At 37.7% G+C, this 21,830-nt stretch overlaps 1 protein-coding gene across 1 annotated transcript; it reads left to right on the top strand.

The window, feature by feature from the left end:
- The first annotated feature begins 2,727 nt into the window (after positions 1 to 2,727).
- tapt1b (transmembrane anterior posterior transformation 1b) lies at positions 2,728 to 19,195 on the top strand. The gene is made up of 14 exons (XM_074629498.1): positions 2,728 to 2,988; positions 7,663 to 7,793; positions 7,891 to 8,009; positions 9,169 to 9,331; positions 9,450 to 9,585; positions 10,444 to 10,541; positions 10,630 to 10,699; positions 10,882 to 10,962; positions 11,157 to 11,266; positions 12,657 to 12,716; positions 14,190 to 14,258; positions 14,354 to 14,430; positions 14,564 to 14,736; positions 15,930 to 19,195. The coding sequence occupies exons 1-14, from the start codon at positions 2,808 to 2,810 to the stop codon at positions 16,181 to 16,183; spliced, it is 1,722 nt and encodes a 573-aa protein (XP_074485599.1). The 5' UTR covers positions 2,728 to 2,807; the 3' UTR covers positions 16,184 to 19,195.
- The last annotated feature ends 2,635 nt before the right edge of the window (positions 19,196 to 21,830 follow it).

Here is a 21,830-nt window from a genome sequence, read left to right as displayed (position 1 = left end):
GTCAGAATGGCTGAATGTGGTCGCCATTATAAGACAGACCACTAAAGGTCAGACATAAACACAGAGGAACCAGTGTAGGATTTACAGGAGCCTACATCTTATAGGATATAGGCATATTTATATTTTGGTACTTTATCTTTTTATTGCTATGTTATATGTATATTGGGTACTTTATCTAGTTTATTGCTATGTTATATTGTATATTGTAATTGTTATGTTATAGGCCTATTGTGTATATTGGTACTTTATATTGTTATGTTATATTGTATATTTTGGTACTTTATATAGTTATTGTTATGTTATAGGCATGTTATATATTGTACTTTATCTTGTTCTTGTTATAGGCTTATTGTATATATTGGTCCTTTATATCGTGATTATATGTTTTATTATCAAAAATATCCACTGACACGATAAGGACCTTAAACTTGCTCTGATCTTGAAACTCTGTCCTAAGAAAAAAAACTGTAAAAATCTAGCTTTATGCTGCACTTATGGTACATATGGTACATGGTACTATTAGCCTACTATACACTTTACAATATTCCAGTAAAGGAACTAGTAACAAAGTGTTTAAGAGGGACCCAGAGGCTCACTCTTGGCCCAGGTTCTCCAAGCAATGTTAATCCAGCCGTGCACTAGGGAGCCCCGGGGCAAAAATGAGCTGTGAGCCCTGTTGAACCTCATTCCTCCACAATCTGCACATTGGGTACATTATGTACCTTGGAACATTCAGTAAGTACATGTGTCCTCATGTTCAGTGTGTAGAAGACTACATGCTACCTTTATTATATTTTGTACTGATGCTGCTGGAATTCAGCCCTCTCCAGTTTTAATGTATGTCAGCTAGTCAGTATAGTGGAAGAAGTACTCAGATACTTTACTTAAGTAAAAGTAGAAACACCATAGTCTAAAAATAATCCGCTACAAGCAAATTCAAAATGTTAATTAAGTAAAATTACAGACGTATATCAGCAAAATGTACTTAAAGTATCAAAGTAAAAGTGCTTACTGTGCAGAATGACTCCATTCAGTGTTATATTATTATAGAATATCATATTATTCTGTTTTTATCACTAACACATACTGTACATGTAAGAGCATTTTAATGTTGTAGATCCTCATCTTGGAGACAATTGTAGATACTTTGTGTACTACTGGGTAGATTTAAAGTATAGTACTGCATCCTATTACGTGTTTTTTAATGTAAAAAGTATCTATAACTGTGAAATAAATGTAGTGGAGTAGAAGTCTCAAGTAGCAGAAAATGGAAGTACTCAAGTAAATTACAAGTAGCCTATTTCAAAATTTAACTTAAGTATAGTACTTGAGTAAATGTACTTAGTTACATTCCAACAATGCAGCTAGTTTGTATTCATTTGATTAAACAAATATATTTAAAAAATACACACCATGGCATGTAGGCTTAATTTTTACTAAATATCTAATGTACTAAAACTAGACTTTTATACAGCACTCATCCACAAGACAGGCTCTCAAGGAAAATGCAGGATCCATATAAATAATTTTATTTATGTTGTGCTTTCGTGGTGCATATTACCACAAACTAATTGCTTATGTTCGTTATTCTTCATTATTTGTTATCATTTTTTACTTTTTTATTGTTGTTGTATTTTTTGTCATTTGATGTATTTTGGCTGAATACTTATTGTATTAATTTGAAATCTTATTCTGACAGGTAATTCCTCTGTCTTTTAATCAAGATGTAATGTCTGATTGATTTTGTCAGCAAAGATCTTTAAGGGAGGGGGGGGGGGGAATCAATCAACCAGTCATTAATAATTTCATCAATCGAGCAATCAACTAAAGTATGTGGAAAAAAAAAAAAATTATAGCATAGTATGTCGAAAAAAAAAAAAATCAGTATAGTATATCGAAAAAAAAAAAAATCATAGTATATTATGTAAAAAGAAATTCATAGTATAGTATGTTGAAAAAAAGTCATAGTATAGTATTTGGAAAAAATTAAAAAAGTCATAGTATAGTATGTCGAAAAAAGTCATAGTATAGTGCTTCGAAAAAATTTAAAAAGTCATAGTATAGTATGTCGAAAAAATAAAAAAAGTCATAGTATAGTATATCTAAAAAATTAAATTAGTCATAGTATAGTATGTCGGAAAGAATAAAATAGTCGTAGTATAGTATGTGGAAAAAAAGTCATAGTATAGTATGTCGAAAAAAAAAAAATCATAGTATAATATGTTGAAAAAATAAAAACAAATCATAGTATATTATGTCGAAAAAGATCATAGCGTTGTATGTCGAAAAAAGTCATAGTATAGTATGTAAAAAAAGTCATAGTATAGTGTGTCGAAAAAATGTAAAAAGTCATAGTTTAGTATGTCGAAAAATTTAAAAAGTCATAGTATAGTATGTCGAAAAAATTAAAAAGTCATAGTATAGTATGTAAAAAAAAAGTCATAGTGTAGTACGTCAAAAAAATAAAAAAAGTCATAGTATAGTATGTAAAAGAAAAGTCATAGTATAGTATGTCGAAAAAATTAAAAAAAGTCATAGTATAGTATGTCGAAAAGAATAAAAAAGTCATACATTTGTATATTGAAAAAAAGTCATAGTATAGTATGTCGAAAAGAAAGTGATATTATAGTATGTCGAAAAAAATAATAATAATGATAGTACTAAACTAAGGTGTGACATGTACTCACTGGGGCTTTTGGCGACACCTGCAGGTGATTCCCCTGCATCACTACGCGTTGACGTGTTGACGTCAGAGCGTGTGACGCAGATGTCAGTCTCCCAGGGCAGCAGCAGACCGTTTGGTGAAGATGGCGGACTCGCTGTCGTCAGGTCTGGGAGAGGAGCAGGAGAAGGAGAAGGAGGACAGGGAGAGAGACGGGAAGGCTGCCAACACAGAGAAGAAGAACAAGGAGAAAGACGGAGTCACCGAAACGTTGGGGTTCAGCGATAAAAACGGCGGCAGTAAGGGGAAGAAACGCAACCTGTCAGGTGAGAGAGCTAGCCTCGGTGTTATTATCACAGCCTACAGTCTGACAGCAGATAGCTAACGGGGAGCTGCTGATTGATCTGCTATTCACGGGTTATTCAGCATTACTGCACTGTATGTGTGGTTATCTGTGTTGCTTGTGCACGCAGTTACAATCAGTTACTAAGTCTGTGCAGCTTGATCTCTCAGGAGCTAACTTCACTGTGTCACCATAGCTACTGTTTCTTAAACACTGAGCTGAGTTAAAGTAACGTTATGTAGCTCATTTATGTTACATGCATCCACATTATAACCCCTCTTTCAGCACTCATTACTGTGTGTAATCATGCAGGAGTCAAATAGGCCAGTTTGCTTCTCTGTCAAAGTGTTTCTTTGCACAGGCCCATTGAGGAGTGCTGCTGAGTGAGTGGGTAACGTTACATACTGCTGTAACGTTACATACTGCTGTAACGTTACATACTGCTGTAACGTTACATGCTGAGTGAGTGGGTAACGTCACATACTGCTGTAACGTTACATGCTGAGTGAGTGGGTAACGTTACATACTGCTGTAACGTTACATACTGCTGTAACGTTACATACTGCTGTAACGTTACATGCTGCTGTAACGTCACATGCTGCTGTAACGTTACATGCTGAGTGAGTGGGTAACGTCACATACTGCTGTAACGTTACATACTGCTGTAACGTTACATGCTGCTGTAACGTCACATACTGCTGTAACGTTACATACTGCTGTAACGTTACATGCTGAGTGAGTGGGTAACGTTACATACTGCTGTAACGTTACATACTGCTGTAACGTTACATACTGCTGAGTGGGTAACGCTACAGTATGCGTTACATACTGCTGTAACGTTACATACTGCTGTAACGTTACATACTGCTGAGTGGGTAACGCTACAGTATACGTTACATACTGCTGAGTGGGTAACGTTACATACTGCTGAGTGGGTAACGTTACATACTGCTGAGCGGGTAACGTTACATACTGCTGAGTGGGTAACGTTACATACTGCTGAGTGGGTAACGTTACATACTGCTGAGTGGGTAACGCTACAGTATACGTTACATACTGCTGAGCGGGTAACGTTACATACTGCTGAGTGGGTAACGCTACAGTATACGTTACATACTGCTGAGTGGGTAACGTTACATACTGCTGAGCGGGTAACGTTACAGTATACGTTACATACTGCTGAGTGGGTAACGTTACATACTGATGAGTGGGTAACGTTACATACTGCTGTAACGTTACATGCTGAGTGAGTGGGTAACGTTACATACTGCTGTAACGTTACATACTGCTGTAACGTTACATGCTGCTGTAACGTCACATGCTGCTGTAACGTCACATACTGCTGTAACGTTACATACTGCTGTAACGTTACATGCTGCTGTAACGTCACATACTGCTGTAACGTCACATACTGCTGTAACGTTACATACTGCTGTAACGTTACATGCTGAGTGAGTGGGTAACGTTACATACTGCTGTAACGTTACATACTGCTGTAACGTTACATACTGCTGAGTGGGTAACGCTACAGTATGCGTTACATACTGCTGTAACGTTACATACTGCTGAGTGGGTAACGCTACAGTATGCGTTACATACTGCTGTAACGTTACATACTGCTGTAACGTTACATACTGCTGAGTGGGTAACGCTACAGTATACGTTACATACTGCTGAGTGGGTAACGTTACATACTGCTGAGTGGGTAACGTTACATACTGCTGAGCGGGTAACGTTACAGTATACGTTACATACTGCTGAGTGGGTAACGTTACATACTGATGAGTGGGTAACGTTACATTATACGTTACATACTGCTGAGTGGGTAACGTTACATGCTGCTGAGTGGGTAACGTTACAAGCTGCTGAGTGGGTAACATTACAGTATACGTTACATACTGCTGAGTGGGTAACGTTACAGTATACGTTACATACTGCTGAGTGGGTAACGTTACATGCTGCTGAGTGGGTAACTTTACAGTATACGTTACATACTGCTGAGTGGGTAACATTACATGCTGCTGAGTGGGTAACGTTACAAGCTGCTGAGTGGGTAACATTACAGTATACGTTACATACTGCTGAGTGGGTAACGTTACAGTATACGTTACATACTGCTGAGTGGGTAACATTACATGCTGCTGAGTGGGTAACATTACATGCTGCTGAGTGGGTAACGTTACAAGCTGCTGAGTGGGTAACATTACAGTATACGTTACATACTGCTGAGTGGGTAACGTTACAGTATACGTTACATACTGCTGAGTGGGTAACGTTACATGCTGCTGAGTGGGTAACGTTACATGCTGCTGAGTGGGTAACGTTACATGCTGCTGAGTGGGTAACATTACATGCTGCTGAGTGGGTAACGTTACAAGCTGCTGAGTGGGTAACGTTACAGTATACGTTACATACTGCTGAGTGGGTAACGTTACAGTATACGTTACATACTGCTGAGTGGGTAACGTTACATGCTGCTGAGTGGGTAACGTTACATGCTGCTGAGTGGGTAACGTTACATGCTGCTGAGTGGGTAACGTTACATGCTGCTGAGTGGGTAACGTTACATGCTGCTGAGTGGGTAACGTTACATGCTGCTGAGTGGGTAACGTTACATGCTGCTGAGTGGGTAACGTTACAAGCTGCTGAGTGGGTAACATTACATACTGCTGAGAGGGTAATGTTACATACTGTTTATAGGGACACAAGTATGTGGACAGAACATCCATTGTTCACATGGTGTACTTTTTCCTCTATGGTCGTTCTTCATGCTTTAAACTAGGCTCCAGTTAAAGCACTCCAATGATTTAGTATTGCACTTCCATAAAGTTAGTCCTTTTTCAAAGCAAACATTTTGACTGGACATGGTAGGAAATGCACAGGTGTTACTGATAACAATAATCATGGCTCTGTTCCAGCGGATGAAATTAGCACCTGCCACCTGCCAAATACAGGGTCAATGTTGGCTGTGGCAGATAAACAATTTCAGGCCACCTGCCACCATGGCTTATAGGTTAGGTTATATTAAGAAGTATTATATTTTAAAAGTAATTCCTAAATTAAAAATAGTCAGGGATTAAGGTTACCACTAAGGGTGGAAGAAAATATCGAAAAATATTGAGTATTGCAATTCATTGCAAATCGATTCTAAAAACCTTGTATTGATTTTATAATCAATAGTTTATGTGCAAAGATTAACTCAGTAAATGCAGATCCTACTAGTCTGATTGCATTAAAAAAAGTAAGCTTTTTTTTTACTCAGATTTTATGCATATGGCGGTGTGTTCTTTATACTATCACAATTTTCCTAAAATTAGATTTTAAAAATCGCAATATATTGCCGAGCTTACAGTATCGCAATATATTGAATCTTTACCCCTGTATCATGATACAGGGGTAAAGTCGTATCGCCAGATTCAATAGTGTGCTTCAAACTTTGTGTTTGATGAAGGCCTTTTGCTGTTTCAACCCAACAATGCTCCCCTGCACAAAGCAAAGCCCATAAAGAAAATGTTTTTCCCAGTTGGGTGTAGAGGAACTTGACTGGCCTTCACAGAGCCCTGAACTCAACATCATCCAACAATTTTGGGACGAACCCCAGCTGTGAGCCGTGACTTATCAACCAACATCAGTCTCAGTCTCACCAGTAGGCCTTTTTCACAGAAGACATCGTTAGTGTTATTAGTAACACCTGTACATTTCTTAATGTGACAAGTCAAAATGTGTGCTGTGAGAAAGGCTTATGCTGTCGTACCAGGATCCAAAAGTCTTTGGAAACTTTCCCAGAACAGTGAAGGCTGTTGTAGCAGCGGGTTTATGGTTTTGGAATGAGATGTTCAACAATGACATATGGGTTTAGTATTTGGTTGTCCACATATATCTCGTCATATAGTGATGGTATTTTTTATCTTAATGCAAATTTTAACGGTTTCTTATTAGCTAAGGACTCCTCTTCGTTTGCAGTGAAAATACAGTTACCTCCTGTTAACAATGATTGAAGTCATCAAAGGTATCTAGGATGCTAGGTATCTTAACACCAAGGTGTGAGGCCTCATTGGCAGGTAAATTTCCCTTAGATATTTATTATTGAGGACAGAACTTGCCAAAATCCAAAATTAATAAATAAATGACTAGATAAATGAATAAATATGCCATTAAATGTACCACAAATAATATTAAAAATAAATGTATGCATTCATTGATAAAATGTGACATTGGTAATTATTTTAATTTGCTTTTTTTTCAATTTACATTTATTTCTATCTATCTACTATTCTGTTTAATTTTCCCTTTAATTTATTTTTATTAACTTTTATATTTACTTATTTTTGCATTTATTTATTTATTTATTTTACATTTATTTGTAAATGTATTTATTGTGTAAATGTATAAAGAAAGGAATACAGAAATAAATAAATAAATACAGACAATTTAATAATGAATAAATACATTTTGAAATACATTTAAAAAATAATGCTAAATGAAATACATAAATGTAAAAGTTAATAAAAATAAATAAAAGGGACAATTAATATCATAAATATCATCAGTCATTTATTTATTTACTTATTCATTTTTTATTCTGGCAGGTTCTGTCCTCCATAGTAAGTTTCTGTATGTGATCAATACTTTTCCTTCTGTTCATTTCTGGCTCTAGACTTGTCTCTGGTCCGATTTATAACGACTGAGCTGACCAGAGGCTACTTCCTGGAACACAATGAGGCCAAATACACAGAGCGCAGAGAGAGGGTCTACACCTGCCTCCGCATCCCCAAGGAGCTTGAGAAGGTAAACACACAAACTGGGATTTTTTAGTGAAAGGCAAAAGTCAGGAATAAATAAATATTCTCCCTCTCTATGTCTGTCTCACATTTTCTCTCTTTAGTTGATGACATTCGGCTTCTTCCTCTGTCTGGATGCCTTCCTTTATGTGTTCACCCTGCTGCCCCTCAGGGTGATTCTGGCCCTTTTACGGCTTATCACGTTGCCTTGCTGTGGCGTCAGGTAAAGTATATGCTCAGGTATTAGGGATGCAAATTTAAATACATTTTCTGAATCGATCATTGGCCAATTGATATTTGACTAATAATTAAACATCTTTTAATAAGCCTCTCATAGATTTGAATCAACACCCCTGTGATACAGTTTTAACAAAGACCTAATTTTGTTAGAGTCATAAAAGGCTATATTCATTGTAGAGCTGTTATATTAGCATGCATTATTCTGCCAAATATTTTCTTGGAATTGTTTGGTCCATAAAACATCAGAAAATTGGGAAAATGGCCATTAAAACAAAACCAACAGTACAAAGATATTTAGTTTACTATAATGTGCGACAAGGAAAAGCAGCAAATCCTCACATGAAACCTCACTGGAACCATCAAATGTTTTCAAAAGCATTTTTGATCGTAAGTCTTAAGAGATAATCAAAAAAAGTTGCAGATACATTTTCTGATGATCGACTGAATGTTTTAGCTCTAAAGGAAAATATACGCTCCCAGTTTGAATGTGTTTGTACATCTGTACAAACCAGGGCTTGTCAATCAAAATGGTTAGTCGATTAATCGTATGTTGATCAATAGTAAATTAACCAACAACAATGTTGATAAAATTCCTGATGTTTATTGTCACTCCGGTTATACAAGTACAATCGTGTTAAATGCTTTTACTGAGAGGCTCCATAATAGAAAGAAAATATATAGTAAATATACAAGGACATGTAAAATATAATACAATAAAATATGATAACAAAATATAACAAGCAGTAAAAATATCCATTTAAGAAAATAAATAAATAGCATATTGCACAAGGGTTGGATTGCACTTTGTGAGTTGTGTGCGTGATTATCGATTGAGTTGGGTTGAAATTGTTCAAGTCATCATTCAAGCAAAAAGCTCTCTGGTTTTCACCTTCTCAGATGTGAGGATTTGCTTCTTTTCTCTATTTTAATAACACTATAAATTTCTTAGAATTTTTGACCAAAGATGTATTAGTTAAAAATTTAAAACAATACTCCTAGTACAAGCAATGAGTACAACATTGTTCTCAACCTCTAGAGGGCAGTAGAGTCATTCTTCACTTTGTTCAGACAGATGATAATCTCTTCTGTTCTTTCTTTAGTGAACATTTCTTCCATGTGTAATGTGTGTGTGTGTGTTTTAGTGGCTCCCGCCTGCTCCAGCCAGCCCAGGTGTGTGATATGCTGAAAGGCTTCATTATGGTGCTGTGTTACTCTATGATGAGCTACGTGGATTACTCCATGATGTACCACCTCATCAGGGGACAGTCTGTCATCAAACTCTACATCATATACAACATGTTAGAGGTACACCCAGATAATACTGCTATAATTATGTTTATATAACTCTGATTGTACTGACAAGTGAGCCACCAACTTATTCACTCTCTTGCCTCCTCTTGTCCTTCCCCTGCTGTGTTGTCAGGTGGCAGACCGCCTGTTCTCATCATTTGGCCAGGACATCCTGGACGCCCTGTACTGGACAGCCACAGAACCAAAGGAGAAGAAGAGAGCGCACATAGGCGTGATCCCTCACTTCCTCATGGCTGTGCTCTACGTCTGTATCCTCACTGAGAAGGACCTGTGATTGTTGTTGACAGTCTGTGTAAATTATATCTACACATGTATTTCCCTACACGCATGAGAGTTTAGCAGTCTGGGATGACAATTAATTTCTCAGCGTATGTTTCTTAAAACTGGCACATGATCTTCTCAGTGTAGATGAAAAAGTAGTCGGTTTAATCGTTGGAGGGTCGGAGGTCTATATTTGCATAAAGTTGAAAAATCTCAACTTTATGAACATGAGCCCGTCCAGCACGAAGCGTCTGGCTAACGAAACGTGGACCAAGCTCTCAAACTAGGCAATATAGTTATAAAATGAAACGAGATTCAGCAGTGGCGTAGCCTATTTCTCGCCTCAAATGTTTTCAGAAGCAGATTTTTGATGGGTCGTTTAGACGAAATAACAGAAAGTTTATGAGCAGGCTGCCATGTTGTTTCCTGTTTGAAACGGCAAGCAGAAAACCAGGGACCAATCAGGTGCACTCCACGATATGGTACGTCACCGCTTGAGTGGCCAGTTGAGTGGAGCAGCGTGTCCCCTAGTGTCCTTGCCGGATCTGGTGGACATGAATTGTAGACTATTGGTTGGACAACAGAAGCAATTTGAAGATGTCAACTTGGGCTTTGAGAGGCATTTTCCACTATTGTTGGGTGATTTATTGACAAAACAATGTGTCAATTACTTGAAAATAATCTGCAGATTAATCAATAATGAAATAGTTGCAACCTCTAACTGCTTTATTTCAGACTATTAGAAAGTGCACATTAGAACATTAGTACATCAGACTGAACACACAGCATGATATTCTTTACTGTAGTCGTCAGTGTATGTTTTTCCTCAGCATGTTTGTGTCCAGTTCTCCATGCCATCCTCATCATGGTTCAAGCCACCACTCTCAACGTAGCCTTCAACTCCCACAACAAGTCCCTGCTCACCATCATGATGTCAAACAACGTGAGTAGGATGCACACGGACACCTTTAAATCAATTAAAAGGGCATGCAGCATGAGTTCAGCCATGATATTTGTTTTTTTTTCTGCAGTTTGTGGAGATTAAAGGCAGCGTGTTCAAAAAGTTTGAAAAGAACAACCTTTTCCAGATGTCAAACAGCGGTAAGTGGCGAATGATACCTAAAAACAGACAAATATGTGCCGCAAAATCAGCGGTCTGTGGATATTTTGCCACTCAGCCTTTGAACTTGGTGATTTGGTGCAAGGTAAATTTATGGAATTGAGCTCAGCCGCAGTGAGTGCAAAGTAGGTTAATCCAGGATTGATTTGTTTGTTTCCCACAGACATAAAAGAGAGGTTCACCAACTACATCCTCCTGCTCATCGTCTGTCTGAGAAACATGGAGCAGTTCTCATGGAACCCTGGTAACTAACGCAGCGCTGCACAGATAACGTAACATTACTGACATCTACCCACCTGGTTTATCTATATGACAGTTAGAAGTCACATCACACTGCTCCTCACAGGCACATCCTGGGGTCTCCTTCAGTGAACTGACTTCTATATCTAATATAATACTGAATATTGACACTAATCAGTCTTTAATTTTTGTTTTCAGACCACTTGTGGGTGCTGTTTCCTGATGTAGTCATGGTGATTTTCTCAGAGGTTGCTGTGGATGTCGTGAAGCACGCCTTCATCACCAAATTCAATGACATCAGTGCTGATGTGAGTCCCTTTTTGCAAACAGTACTTTCACAGTTTATCCATTAAGTTGTGGCCATTTATTGTTGTTTTCAGAATAATTTGGGATATTTAGGAATGCCATCAGGTTGTACACAAGTTGTGCTTAACATGTTTTAAGACTATTTTTATGAAGAAAAAACGTTTTATGTAGTTTAATATTTACTTTTTTGTAGTATATGTTGTAGTATCTGTATATGAAAGGAAAGAGGACAGTATCAGTACCACGTCCTATTCTTTGTCTTCTATTTTGGGGATAATCATGCTCTAAATTTTGGAACTACAGCTCCCAGAATGCTGTGGGGTTTTTAAACAGGAAGTACAATGTCACCATGGATTCAGTTAGTTAGCTGTGGGCTACAACTTGAGCCCCTATTTTAGCCTATGTTTGTTTACATTTTGGCAAATTGGCACCATTAAAATGATGCCGAATTAGCTATTAGAAGTTCCACTTTGCAGTGTACTCATTGTTGTACAGATAGCTGTCACTGTTTTACTTTTATTCAGAAGAAAACTTAAAAACATGATGATTCTTGATCAAGTTCTGGAGTTATAAGGAGCACAATTTTTTCTTTGAGTCTAATCAGATTTATGGACGTTTATTTGCGATGAAGATAATGATGTTTCTTGAAAAGCAAAAGTCACACTAGATCTCTGTGTGACTGAAAAAGTGTGATTTTTTACACTTAACTTAGTGTAATAGCTACTGCTAGTGATACCTACTGTAACAATGACTGATCAGTTTTGGATGTGGTTGCTTGACACTGAGCAAACTCCATCCACTGACGAAGACAGTGAGATGCAGTCAAAATCTCAGGAGAAAACTAGCAAGTGGACCTTGAGTTAAGATTATCTTGTTCATGTACTTTTTCAAACGTGAATGAATCTTTAAGCTTAACAGACTTGACTATATTCTGCCCTACACTGACTTACACTAGGTGTATTTCATTTGTTCTTGTTTCATCATGACTTTGTTTACTTCCCACCTCCTTCACTCTTTGATTTCCTTCAAAGAGTTGTTACTTTGGTTATGTCACAGAATTTAACTCAACAGGAAGGGATTAACCCCTTTATCTCTAAAGTGTCAAACCTAATCACACAAACCTCACTCACACAAAGCTAGCGTTCAAGCACATTGTGTATCCATACTCATTCACATTTAATCCATGTGTGCTCATTTTAGTTTTTGTCTTTTTTTTTACGCTGGTTTTATCAAAATCAATTCGGTTCATCTCATGCCACTACCCATACTGTACCTTCCCTTTTCATAACTCAGATACCCTCTGCTCATTCCATCTATGTCAATAACTGTATATTTGTTTGATATTTTGTTAATTTACAGACTAATGTTGCGTTACTGTGTGTCGTTTTCCAGGTATACGGAGAATACAGAGCCAGCCTTGCCTTTGACCTTGTCAGCAGTCGACAGAAAAATGTGAGTGAAATGAGTTCAAATATCAGATTTCCTTCCAAACTAGACCAGAGGTTCTCTAACTCAGGGTCAGGATCCAATGTTGGGTTGCTTTTTGGGGACGAAGGAAAGTGATGGATTTATACTTGTCTTATTAACTGTATTTTGTCATAATTAAAACAAATATTGTATATCATGATTCTTACATCTCCCCACTCTGGTGCTGCATTGTGCTCCTGAAAGAGAATATACAGTACAAGTACATAATATTTCATATATAAATCAACATGATAACATGCACTTTCTCTAATTGCTAGGATCAAATTAGGTCACAGGTCATAAAAGTTTGAGAAACTCTTATTACGGGTAGAGCTGCAACGATTAGTCAACTAATCGATTAGTCGATCGACAGAAAAAAATTGCCAAATATTTTAATAATCGATTTGTAGTTTCAGTGATTTTTTATGCAAAAATTGCAGAAAATGCTGTTGTTAGCCTCTCAAATACGGAAATTACCTGCTTTTCTCTGTTTTACATCATATTAAACTGATTATCTTTGGGTTTGGGACTAACCAAACAAGACATTTAAAGACATCACCTTAGGCTTTGAGAAACTAGGATGAACATTTTTCACTATGTTCTGAAATTTTATAGACCAACCGATTAATCGAGGAAAATTATCGGCAGATTAATAGAATAAGTTAGTTGCGGCCCTAATTACGGTGGAGGGTTATGGATAAAATCTTTTGTTTATATTGTATATTGTATTGTTTATATTGTACTATCAGTACATTTTGTGACTTTGTAAATTTTCTAGTAATTAAATTGTGCCAGTGAGCTCATTGCACTGCAATTTAAAAAAAAAAATGCAATTCGACAAAACACCTGTGCTTGTTTTTATTTTCTATTTTCTTGTGATTTCTTAAGTTGCAGTACGTTGAGCTCTCTTAGACAACATACTGTAGTTTATAGATAAACTACCTGGAAGGGAATGTCTCTTTTTGTCTATTTCGGTAAATTGAATATATGAAAATCAACTACTTGAGTACTTTTTCACATTATAGCAAAAATCCTGCTACATTATCCACAATGTCCAAGTACAAGCAGAGATACTGAGTGTACAATCACCACGGTGTTAACAGTAGGATATTAATATAAACAGTAAACCCTCTGATGGATGACATATTTTTATTGTCTCGCAGTATATATGGCTATACTGCCCACTCTTACTGCAAACTAGAGTTTTTCCATTATGTTATTATTTATTCTGCAAATGCTTTTCCATTACTAATCACTACATCTGTTTAAAGACTGAATGCCAAACAGACACTGATATTTGCAATATTGAGGAATTGTCCTCTAATCTTTCCTGATGTGACATATCATAATTTGACTAAGTATTGTTATGTAATGACTAATTGTAAAATGCATTGTTTGGGAAAGAAGAAGAATATCTTGTTGATGCATTGTGCGAAAATGTCTTAAATGTATTTTCAGGCTTACACAGACTACAGTGACTCCGTATCCAGAAGAATGGGCTTCATCCCCCTTCCTTTAGCTCTGCTGGTCAGTCTCTGTTTATGAAAATATCCATTGCTGTTGATATTCTAATGTTGATTGTATAAACATTTTACATCTGATGATGTGTTTCTTTTTTTCAGTTGATCAGAGTCGTGACCAGCTCAGTGAAGATTCAGGGTTCGCTCTCCTTTATGTGTGTGCTGCTGTTTTACCTGGGGTAAATGTCAAGTGGTCTTTTACGAGTTTTGAACACACATTTGCAGTGTTATTAGTGTTTCTTAATGTGTGTATGTAGTTTTTAATGTTTGCCCTTTTTCACATATCCACATGTTTTGTGTGTGTGTGAGCAGGATGATCACTTTGAAGGTGCTCAACAGTATCATTCTGCTGGGGACATCTTGTATGTTTGTCAAAGAGGCCAACATGGAGGAAAAGCTCTCCGACCCTCCACCCTCCGCCGTCTCCAGCCGTGCAAACTCCAGAGCTAACCGCACCAAACACGTTCACATTTCACCGGAGCAAGGTAGCCATTTATCTCTCTCTCTATCTCTGAATCTGAAATCCCACCCTTCTTAGTTAAGTTAAGTTAAGATAAGATATACGTTATTGTCCCCAAGGGGAACTTTTGCTTGGGCAATAGTGCTACGCACAGCTGCATCAACTTTAAACAATATATAGCCAACAAGATAAAGAACAAGTATTGTACAGTATTTCAGTGTTTCCAGATTCAAGATTCAATAATTTATTGCCATATCAACTGCAGTTGATTAGGAATTTGTTTATGTGCGCTCAACAACAAAACATATAATCACATAACACTCAAAACAAAACTTACTACCACAATAACAATACAGTAACTACACAATAAATGCAAAAGTGCAACCAGATGGCTCAGGCCCTTAAAGTGACAAGTTAAAGTGCATGTGCTTGTTTATACAGCAGGTGAAGCATTTAGGATGCAGATTGCTTCAGGATAAGTGCTATTGTTGAAGCGGGATGTTTTAGTCCTAATACTGCGTAGTCTTTTACCCGAATGTAGAAGACTGAATAGAGTGTTTGCAGGGTGTGAGAAGTCCTTTAAAATGTTCAACCCTTTCCGCTGATGTGTGTTTTAAGTATGATAAAAGAAAAAAAAAATCAGATTGTTATTTTGTTCAAACATGATCCTGTTTGGCTGTTTAGCTTGTTTGTATTTCAAATAGTATGTTTAAGAGAAAAGCTTTTATGTTGACGACTAACCGATGTGTTTGGCAAGCATAACTTTATCTCAGGTAACATTGCTCGTGATGCTGTAGTGCAAGCCTCCCCAAATGTAACAGAACACAGCTGTTAATGTAACTTAATCATATATAGTAACATCCAGGATTGACTTTCATACAGAAATACAGTGGATGTGCTAGTTGTGATTGTGTTTTGTAACCTATACCCCACAAACTAATTTAGTTAGTTAATGATGTTCCTCTTGGCCTTAGAAGTAATGCTCAGTTACCACCCATCAACCTATCTAAAGACTGCTGAGTTTCAGTCTTACTACAGCCACATGCACTTCAACATGCAGAGAAATTCAAAGCTTCAGACTTGTCGTAGTTACAGTTGGTACGCTATGATTGGACAATTTCTCTTTGGTGGAGGGGTTTAGAGAGGTTCAGTTGTACTATGTATGTATTTATGTTCCTCTGCTGCTTGTAATAAACTCTACCACTCTCTCTCTAATAGAACCCACAACTGACAAAGGAGGAATATCACTGGCAGCAGACATTTCTCCGCCCGCCAACACGGCAGAGAGCTCTGCCCCAACACTCCCCAAGAGCGACTCGGACACTTTCCTGACGACGCCTGACGAGGAGGACGATGACAAAATCATCAACGCCGACACGAGACTGGAAGGGGAAAGAGTTGAACACAGAACGCCCAAGAAAGACTTGCTGGAAATAGACCGCTTCACCATCTGTGGCAACCGAATAGACTGAATGCCACATAAAACAACCAGTCAGTGTGACCTGGCAAAAGGTTCAGGGATCAGACGCGGGTCACTGAGCATGCTCAGACCAGACGTATTGTTGTGCACCTGACCCCTGGAGTATTTATTTATTTATTACTGACGAAACCAGCCAAGGCATAAAGCTGTTACTACGAGCATCAGATGATTCCGTCTGGTCCAGTCGGTGCCTCGTGAACCAGGTTGACTCCGAGGACGAGTCTTGGTTGTCCCGGCAACCTGCAGACATGCTTGCTGGTGACGACGATTGGGAGAAAACTGGCGTGCACATCTGGAGCAGAGCACGAAGAGAGAAACAAGAACTACATATGTGTGGGTCAGCTGGACTGTGCGAGTACGTGTTCAAAAGCACAATCGTATATATGTACAGCGCAGCGTTGTTTTTAAAAAGAACAAAACTTGTCAATTTTTTTAACATTTTTTTTATTTCAAAAGCCTGAAAAATTTAAATATTTGAAATGCAGTTTTTATGAAGAATCTCAGATCTTTTTTCTAAAATCGACCTGCAGGTAACGGCCGAAATACATGGGGCACGGACGTTGTGCGACACTTCTGTCGCAGCATGCCTGCAGCAGAGCGCAGCCTTTGTAATCAACTGAAGCTGCTGCACTGAACACGGCATCGCGCTGCTCATCTCTATTTTCACAAGGGCTGTCCTCAACCAAAAAAACTCTTAGTCGACTAACACTCATACGATTTTGTCGACAGATCTGTAAAACTGAGTTTCTCCACAAAGAATCACACAAAAGCGCCACTTTAAATCTTGTGTTTACCAGAGATGTGCTCATAAGTTTCTTGGAAATAATTCATTCAGCATGAAAAAAGCATAAAAAACGACTAATCACCTAAAGAAATCTTAGTTGACTAAGACCAAAGTCTTTGTATTAGTCGACAGAGGGGGCAACCCTAATTTTTACGTGGCCGGTCTATTTTCTTTTCCTGCAATGCAGCCCTCCAACAGGTAAAACCTACATAGAACTGTGTAAGAAACGAGTACATTTATTTAAAAATGATTAAAATAAATACCTCATTGTACCAGAGGCAATGCAATGCAGCAGAGCTTGTGGGTGATTTTACATTTCACATTAAAATGCGTATCCATGATCCTGTAGTTAAATATAAAGTTAATTAATTCAGCACCAGTTAATATAGCCTATGCTTCCAAACCCTGCATAACCAACTGCATTATATAATTCAAGCTCAATATGCACCCAGTGAAGCTATGAAACAACCGCACGCTACAAAGACGGAGGCTGTGTAGCAGGAAAAAAAATGACACGCCTCGCCCCGCCTACGTGACGCGTCACGTCCGTGCCCCGTGTATTTCGGTCGACACAAAATCACATTAACACATGGTTGAAATCTCCAAATTGCTCAGCAGACACACAGACACAACGACACATCATTGTTTAAAGTGAGTTACTGTGATGAGCCCAGATGTTCGTAGCTGTCAGACATGGCAGAAGCGACACTACAGTCTGGCATGAGTGCAATGGCTTTGGTCACAGAAGCGATGTTTTCTTTTAGACATAGATAAAGGTTTGTAGGTTTTTAGTGTCATGCAATTTGTGTTGATATTGTTACTTTGAAGCACTGAGATAAGATGATGCCTCTTTGTAAAGACTCAAGTATTTATTTTGATGTGGACTCCAAGCCAGACAAGTTATTTCATTTTTATGTGATTTTTTCTTTTTTAATATGCTTCATGTGTACACTGATCATTCAAGCATGTAGCCTACAGATAATCACATGTTGGTGTAACACCACTGTGTTCTTCGTCTCATTTCAAATACATGGTGAGTGACACTCATCTCAACTTGTCACATACTGGTGCTTTGTCAGACCCCTTGGCGTTACTTTTCAGTCGCAATAACACATGCTTAACGTTATTAATTAAACAAAACCACTTGCTTAGGTTCAGGCAACAAAACCACTTAGTTAGGTTTGGTAAAAAAACAACATGGTTGGGCTTAAAATTACAGTGAAAATGTGACTTTACATTGTAGTTAATGGAAAGCCCGGTGCGTCTCATACCGGCGCTAAAGGGTGCTTTGAGCGTTGGTATCAAATGCAGATGGGCGTGACAAAGCGTCTGTAATTTACGCTGTAGGAATGAGAACGTGCTGGTGACACTGGCATACCAGCATCAATTCAACATATTTTGCAGTTTGTTACCATTATCGTGACGGTGATATGAAAAATAATTCAGATTACATGTATGCAGGTGAAGTGTTCAAGAATACCTGAAGGCTGAGACACATTGATGAGGATGAATCACCTCTAAATAACAAGAAACTAGGCAGAGGATCATATCAGCATTGTGTGAACCCAGCTATTTTTATTTGCCAGAGAGCTGTACAATAGGAAAAGTCAGGTTTGAACCCTAACACCTCTTCCTAACTGGAGGCAATGCGAATGAGCGAACATCAGATTGTTTCAGTTTATCCCAATGAAGATGTCCTAACCTTCTCCGTGCGTCAGCGAACGGGCAAAGCGATGTGTTGCTAGTTTAAAAAATCCGCTCACCCTGGCTTTATTTATGCAAGGTTTTGCGCACCTTCAACCTATTTTCACTGGTCAAAACCGACGCTGAAAGTAACTGACAGTTAATCAATATCACTCTCTCTATATAATAATGTGACATCGCTTATAGTATATAGACAATTTTTCGCACTCCATTCACCCAAGTTTGCTCGCTCGCTGTATGTTAGGAAGAGGTGTTAAGGTTGCTGGCATTGTTTGGTGGTCATCAGCTGCTGTCTGTTATTGGAAGAAGCTCTTTCTAAATGCTTGTACCCAACAGTCTTAAGATGCTGTGAAAGCTGGAGGCACTGTTTGACGAATTAAATTTATCATATAACTCTGGTGTGAAATGCCAGGAGCTGCATGTCCGGGGTAAAAGCATAAGCTCAACTTAGCCTCAAGTTTTGCCTCTCATGCCAATACCCATTTCATTACATTTGAGCCACGGTGCTAAACATTTGTTTTTTTTAAAAAAGAAACACCTGATGATCTTTGAAAAACCCAGATTTTAATATTTATTACAGGGCTTTGTTGGATACTCGATTCTGATTGGTCAATCACAGCGTTCTACGGTCTGTTATTTCTTTATGGGCGCAGCTCTGATGTCGGACTCTGGCGGACCGTTTTTGTGTCAAATTATTGATTTCTTACGTAAGTAGCCGTGTAATAAGCGGGATAATGTACAACTAACGGGTTCTGAAATAAACCTTCGCGTCGGGGTGCCTCATCACCCTGTCGGGGTTTATTTCACAACAATGACCAAATCGCTGTACATTATCCCTTACATATTGCTGCTCTGAAGATATTTCCAGAATCCTCAAAGACTATAACAATCTGAATTTAAAAAATATATATATTCTGTTCGCTACACAATAATAAACATTTTTACTTGTTTCCCAAGTTGCAACTCTGTTTTCTTAATCCAAACTAGCCAAAAATAGCATATCTCCTTGCTCGATTTGTACTTTATGAACAAAAATGTATTATTACACATACAGTATTTGTCTATATCGATGTTACTTTATATCATTTTAATTCTTGTTATATACTAAATAATGTGTTTTGTTTTTTTTTCTTGCAAAATAAGTGAGAATATTATTAATTTCCGGCTACCCGGGAAGGAAATAGAGTTGCAACTTGGGAAATTAAATAGGCATTGCACAACATAAATTGTTCATAACAGGCGTGTAGAAGGAAAAACCCTTGACTGGGAGGCAAACAAAGAATCCCACACTGTTTATCACTAGTACTCTGGGGTTTTCAAAGATTGACAAGTATTTGTTGTTCAGAAAAAAAAGATGAGGGTACTACATGAGGGGCACAAACACAGGCAAAGTCCAACCTTACTATAGGAAGGACAGTCAATACCTGCAGTCTTGTGAGCAAAGGATTAAAAATGTGTATGCATTACAACAGAGCGATGTGCGTGCGTGTGTGTGTGAGAGATCATTTGCAGTGCATGGATGGATCTCACTTCCTAAAGACATACTATATGTATGAACCGAATATTTCGTTGTTTTTTTATTTTTCATGTACAACCCATCTATGTAACAAATCTCCTACGTGGTAGAAGGAGAATAAAACAGGATTTTGTTTTGTAACCCTTTCTCGTGTGATGTGTTGTGTGATTGTGTGACGGGAACAGTGGCGGGTGTTTCACTGAAAGTAGTCAGTGCCGGCTCTGTTCACAGGGCAAACACTGCAGTCCACTGTTCCCCCTGAATGGGCATTTGGAGGGGGTGTCTGTCATCACAGTCATTCACACACACAGGGGGACTTTTTTTTTTTTTTCAGGGTCCAACACTGATAAATTATCTGCTTCTGGATACGTGACTTGTGTTTTCCTGATTACGTCAACATACTTCACATTTACATTTAACCAGTGTAGTAGACTTAGACACTTAGACAGTGTAGTAAACTTCCATAGTGTATATCGTAAAGTGTGTGAGCATGCGAGGATGAAAGAGACCGCTGACACATCAAAGACTTAAACCGGCTATAATGTTACTTTTTAACTGAACTTTGGGTTTTCCCTTTTTTGAACTCAAGCCCTGTGTGCTCGCCGAAATTTCACTAGCCTTGACCGTCTATCTGATCAACCTCAGAGCTGAAGGTCAGCTGCTCAGTGACCACAGTGTAGAGTCAATGACCTGCCTCACGTTCATACGAGAGACCCACTGAGATTATGTAAATAGTTGGATTCTCTCATAAACAGACGGCATAACGCTATCTGACCTCTACTGCTCAGGTGTAAAAACACAGACACACTTCAACTCTTGGCTGTATAAACATTATAGGCCGGCCCTATTCACAAATGATAGTGTGTCATCATTGGAGTCAATTACTGTGTCTCAAAATACATGACAGTGACGGTATAAAAAAGAAAGTATGTGATAAACAATATTATGTAGAAACCATGAATTTAAGTTAGCTGCATAACAATTATTTTCATTGTCGATTATTTTCTTGATTAATCCATTACTTGTTTGGTCTATAAAATGTCAGAAAATGGTGAACAATGTGTGTTTCCCAAAGCCAAAGATGACCTTCGTCAAATGTCTTGTTTTGCCCACAACTCAAAGATATTCAGTTTACTGTCATAGAGGAGTAAAGAAACCAGAAAATATTCACATTTTAGAAGCTGGAATCATAGAATTTAGACTTTTTATTTTTTGTTTTAATTACGCAAACTGATTAATCGATAATCAAAATCGTTGGTGATTAATTTAATATTTGACAATTAATCGATTAATCGTTAAAGCTCTAATTTAAATGAAATGGTTGATATAGAACGGGTGCATGTTGATGTATTGTACAGTGACTTAATCTGGTGGTTAAATAAGGTTGACTGTTTATAACCTTTACAGTGATGTAAAAAATACTGAGTCACAAGTAAAAGTCATGCATTTAAATTTTTAGTAAAGTAAAAGTACTAATTTTAGCTCATTTCAGAATAATGTAGGCCATATTATATGATTGGAATGTGAATATTAATGCAATAATGTATACATCACTTTAATATTGCTATCTATCTAGGCCTAGTGGAGTAAAAAGTATAATATTTGACTCTGAATTGCAGTGGAGTAGATGTATTA

This window comes from Sebastes fasciatus, chromosome 3 (genome assembly GCF_043250625.1).
Source record: "Sebastes fasciatus isolate fSebFas1 chromosome 3, fSebFas1.pri, whole genome shotgun sequence".
In the NCBI taxonomy this organism is placed as follows: domain Eukaryota; kingdom Metazoa; phylum Chordata; class Actinopteri; order Perciformes; family Sebastidae; genus Sebastes; species Sebastes fasciatus.
The sequence above is the reverse complement of the archived record's forward strand: the minus strand, read 5'-3'. Positions and strand labels throughout refer to the sequence as shown.